Source organism: Salvelinus sp. IW2-2015, linkage group LG26 (genome assembly GCF_002910315.2).
Source record: "Salvelinus sp. IW2-2015 linkage group LG26, ASM291031v2, whole genome shotgun sequence".
NCBI classification, from domain to species: domain Eukaryota; kingdom Metazoa; phylum Chordata; class Actinopteri; order Salmoniformes; family Salmonidae; genus Salvelinus; species Salvelinus sp. IW2-2015.
In genome coordinates this window covers 1,809,394-1,814,200 of record NC_036866.1, presented here as the reverse complement: position 1 = coordinate 1,814,200, position 4,807 = coordinate 1,809,394, and the positions used below count along the sequence as shown (strand labels likewise).

The window sequence follows — 4,807 nt, the reverse complement described above, 5'->3', positions numbered from 1 at the left end:
GGTGGTAGTTGGTGGTGGTGAAAGTTAAGACGGTTGGCCCTCCGCTTAAAGCTGCTGTCCCTGGTCTCATGGTGAATATAGAAAGAATCAATGTGTTGTTTAGAAGGGGGCCCTTTCCTTCCTCCCTGTCCCCCCCTGATTCACCCCTCCCTGGTCCCCCTCTGTCCCCTCCCTGTCCCCTTCCCTGATTCACCCCTCCCTGATTCACCCCTCCCTGATTCACCCCTCCTGGTCCCCTCCTTGATTCACCCCTCCCTGCCCCTTCTGATCCCCTCCTGATTACCCCTCCTGATTCACCCTCCCTGGTCCCCTCCCTGGTCCCCTCCTTGATTCACCTCCGGTCCCCCTCCATGATCCCCCCTTGCCCCACACCACCAGCTGTTCATAACCAAAATATGCAAATGACCTGGTCTACACCTCCCTGACTCTGTGCCCCTTCCCGTCCTCCTCTCTTCCTCCTCCCCATCCTCCTCCTCCTCTCTCCTCTCCTCCCTCCTGTCTCTCCCCTCCTGTCTCCTCCTCCTCCTCCTCTGCTCCTCTCCTCCTGTTCCTCCTCTCCCTCCCCTGTCCCTCCTTCCCGTGTCCTCCTCCTCCTCTGTCTCCTCCACCTCCTTCCTCTGTCTCCTCCTCCTCCCTCTGTCCTCCTCTCCTCTCCCCTTCCCCTGTTCCTCCTCCTCCTCCCCTTGTCTCCTACCCTTGTCCTCCCTCTGGTCTCCTCCCTCCCTCTGTCTTTCATCTCCTCTGTCTCCTTCCCCTCTGTCTCCTCCTCCTCTCAAGTATTCACACACAATAATCAAGTCAACTCCTGACCACTAATAAACAGAGGTCAAACTATCTGACCACTAATAATCAGAGGTCATCTTCTGAACACTAATAACTCAGAGATCAACTTCCTGACCACTAATAATCAGAAGGTCAACTTCCTGAACCACTATAATCAGAGGTCAACTATCTGACCACTAATAATCAGCAGTCAGGTCAACTTCCTGACCACTAATAATCAGAGGTCAACTTCCTGACCACTAATAATCAGAGGTCAACTTCCTGACCACTAATAATCAGAGGTCAACAGACCCTCCTCGCCTCGCCTAAATATGAATGCCCTCATCTATTGTTGGAGAACATTTTGTTGAAGAGCAACGTTTCGGGAACACCCGGCCCATCAATAATGAAGTGTTCTTTTTCTCACTGACAGACGTGTCGGGCGTTCCCGAGCCATGTTCATAACAAACATCCGTTTCTCCCTCTCTCTCTTTCGCTTCCCCCCTCTCTCCCTCTCTGCCAGTTGACATACTGACTGAGGAATCACAGGCTGTGTTGAGGGCCTCGTCAGGAGCCTCAGGCGTCAGCCCTCGCAGGCTCCTCTGGGGCACCGCAAAGGTAAATCATAATAGGCATTTTTTTTCTCTACTGCTATGACTCCACAGGCATGCTTAACCAAGCACTTTATTTATTCGCCATTAGGAGTCTTGCTTGATGCAACAAAAAAAGGGAAAAAAGAGAAAATGCATAATTGATTATTCTGGTCACATTAGCTTATACCTATAAGCGTAATCTATTTTTAATGGAGCGGTGACTGCGCGGGGAGCCGGTGTGGTCGATAGCGTTTTAAAGGGTGTTGATGTGCACGTGCTGAGTGTCTGATGAGGTCTAGGGGGAGGGTGTGGGGAGAAGGGGAGGGGCACAGGCAGGAAGGGGCGGGCGGGGTTTTGGGGAGTCAGGTGACTTACCTGTTGGCCGGTGACCAATAGGATGGAGCCCTCTTTGGCATGCATCACCTGACGGAAAATGTGGTCGAGGATGAGGAGCTCGCTCCAACAGTTCTGGAGGAGCTTCATTTGGTCGTCCACCTGTTCGTGAAACAAAGGGAGAAAAGAGAAAAGAATAGGTCATTTGTTGACTTTGATGCTAATGATAATGATGCGAATGATAATGATGCTAATGATAATGATGCTAATGATAATGCTGTGCCAACTTGTCATGCTACGTTTATTCCGCCTTTAAATAAAAAGGATACAAAAGGATACATGAAAACACCTCCCTGACAATATTCTCTTAGTGAAAGGTTTTCGGGTGAAGCGAGCTACAACACTTTTGTGGTTTTGACAAGTAGACACAACTAGATTGACTAGTGTTGATCGCTATTTTAAATTTAATTTGTCATTTAAAAAAAAACTATTTGAACATTTATTTAACATGGCAAGTCAGTTAAGAAAACATTCTTATTTACAATGACGGCCTATCCCGGGCAACACCGGACGACGCTGGGCCAACTATATGGGACTCCCAATCACAGCCGGATGTGATATAGCCTGGATTTGAACTAGGGACTGTAGTGACGCCTCTACAACTGAGATGCAGTCCCTCAAACCCCTGCGCCACTCGGGAGTCCTATTCCACTGGTGGAAGGTCAGGTGTGTAGTGGAGGGTAAATGCAGTTCATCCACATTTTTTCAGAAAACTACATTGAAAGTATAGGGAGCTGCGATAAGAGTTGACCCACCTATTTTATCACTACATCACTCGTGAAGGTAGACAATCTCACACTATACTGCAGTATCACATAACCGTCGTCCCGTACTTCCCCGTTCAAACACATCCACACCGCCGGCTTTTCAAAGAGCCCGTGCACGTCCCTGTTTGTCAACTATCACTGGTGTTATCTGTTTGCCCAGTGCCACCAGTGGCTGAGTGATTTCACAGTTCTCAGTGATTAAGTAGCGAGTTTCTCAGCAACAAGGGGGCTGGTGTCTCCCATCCCGGTGACTGACGCACGGTGAAGGTAGTCTGATACACTGCAACAACCCATCCATTGTGGACCAGTTACTTCCCAGGGCTCAGCGTGTTAATCATTCCACACTGTAGCCACAAACACAGAAAGAACACAGAAAGTCCACATTCAGAAGCAAAAGAATGAGGAAAAAGACGGAGATTTCTCTCTCACCCCTCCTTTTTTCCTTTCGACAAACAGTGTCACCCTCGATACTATTTATCTGACTTGCGGGATGATGTTGGCTTCGCAAAACGCTTCGGGTTGGTGTTGTTGTGGCGAAATGCGCTTTGCATGAGTCTGAGAGAATCGTTGGGTTAACAGTTAAGGTCTGTGACGTCGCACTCTAAAACATCAATGAGTTTTTACATAAGAATACAGATCTATGGTAAAATGCTTCACTAACAAGTACGGTACAATTGGTGGAGAAAGGAATYCTGTAATCCATTATGGAACTTTGTAAACGAGGCCATTTGTTTCAAATCGAGAGCTGTGATATCACTGAGCTAACGGATGTTCTAKTGTACGTAAAAACACATGATTACCTTGAATGACACTGTGGTAGTGTCAGCGTAACTGTTAGACGGATTGTTTTGACTGCAGAGGAGTTTTTTAGCCTCCACCCAGGCATAACAATGGCACTATAGACTGAGAGTTGGCTTGGAGGAGCAAGGTTATAGAACAGCATAGGAGAGACTCAAGCCGAGACTGACTGTCTGTCTGTCTACTGTATCAACATGACATGTCTCATTCCTCTTTTAATCAAAGTGAGATAGGACAAAATACAACAAAGCCGCAGTGACCTTTACCACAAATTCTGACAGTCCCTGTAATTCCTGTGTTTTTTTTCACTCATCCTTCCTTTCTGTGGGGCGGGTGACTGGAGGCGACATATGAGAGCAACATTCTAATGAGGTCAGTAAAACCATCAGGGAGGGAGGGAGGTAGGGGGAGGGCGTGAGGAAGGCGTGGGCGAACGAGTTTACTTCTTACTGTACTTTGATCCCCCATCCCTGTCTCTGTCAGCATGACTAGTTAAATACCCTCTCAGAGAGAGAGAGAGAGAGAGAGAGAGAGAGAGAAAAGAAAGAGAGAGAAGAGAGAGAGAGAGAGACAGAGAGAGACAGAGAAGAATCTGGGCAGTTAGATCCTGCTCTTCAGACCTGTCAGGGTCCAGCGAGTGCCGGTCCCATCAAAGGAGCCGTCCTCACGCGCCTTCCTGCAGCATCCAATCCAGACATAATTCCTTCCTACAGCATCACTCCCAGCATAACTTCCTTCTGGCAGCATCATCCAGACATTAACTTCCTTCCGGCAGCATTCACTCCAGACATAACTTCCTTCCTGACAGCATCACTCCAGACATAACTTCCTTCCTGGCAGCATCACTCCAGACAGAACTCCTTCCGGCAGCATCACTCCAGACATAACTTCCTTCCTGGCAGCATCAACTCCAGACATAACTTTCCTTCCTGGCAGCATCACTCCAACATAAACTTCCTTCCTGTACAGCATCACTCCAGACATAACTGTCCTTCCTGGCAGCATCACTCCAGACATAACTTCCTTCCTGGCAGCATCACTCCAGACATAACTTCTTCCTGGCATAAGCATCACTCCAGACAGAACTTCCTTCCTGGCTAGCATCACCGCGACAGACATCCTTCCTGGCAGCATCACTCTCAGACAGAGCATCCTTCCTGGCAGCATCAATCCAGACAGAGCATCCTTCCTGCAGCATCACTTCAGACAGAGCCAGGTTATCCAAGGGAGACGTGGGGACTTGAGGCGGAACGAGAGTCACCCGCACAGCGACCGAGACAAGACGAGCAAAGTGAGCGTGGAGAGGTATCGCCAACCCCTTAAGTGCCAGTCCCTGACAATACTTTTCCTTGCACTTCACATGGTGGAATCCAACAAGCTCTGGATTTCACAAGTCCATCTGTCTGTCCACTCAATACAAGGAGTGGTCTGACAAGGGAGGGGATTTATTTACTGTTCTGTCTGTTCTGTATTCTGTTCCCGAGAACTGCTGTT

At 48.6% G+C, this 4,807-nt stretch overlaps 1 protein-coding gene across 1 annotated transcript in view; it reads right to left on the bottom strand.

The window, feature by feature from the left end:
• LOC111952794 (nuclear receptor subfamily 5 group A member 2) overlaps positions 1-4,807 on the bottom strand; it is a 120,025-nt gene that overhangs the window by 26,673 nt on the left and 88,545 nt on the right. The window contains exon 5 of the mRNA XM_023971702.3: positions 1,731-1,850. Coding sequence (XP_023827470.3) covers positions 1,731-1,850 — 120 coding nt within the window. The remainder of the gene's footprint in view (positions 1-1,730; positions 1,851-4,807) is intronic.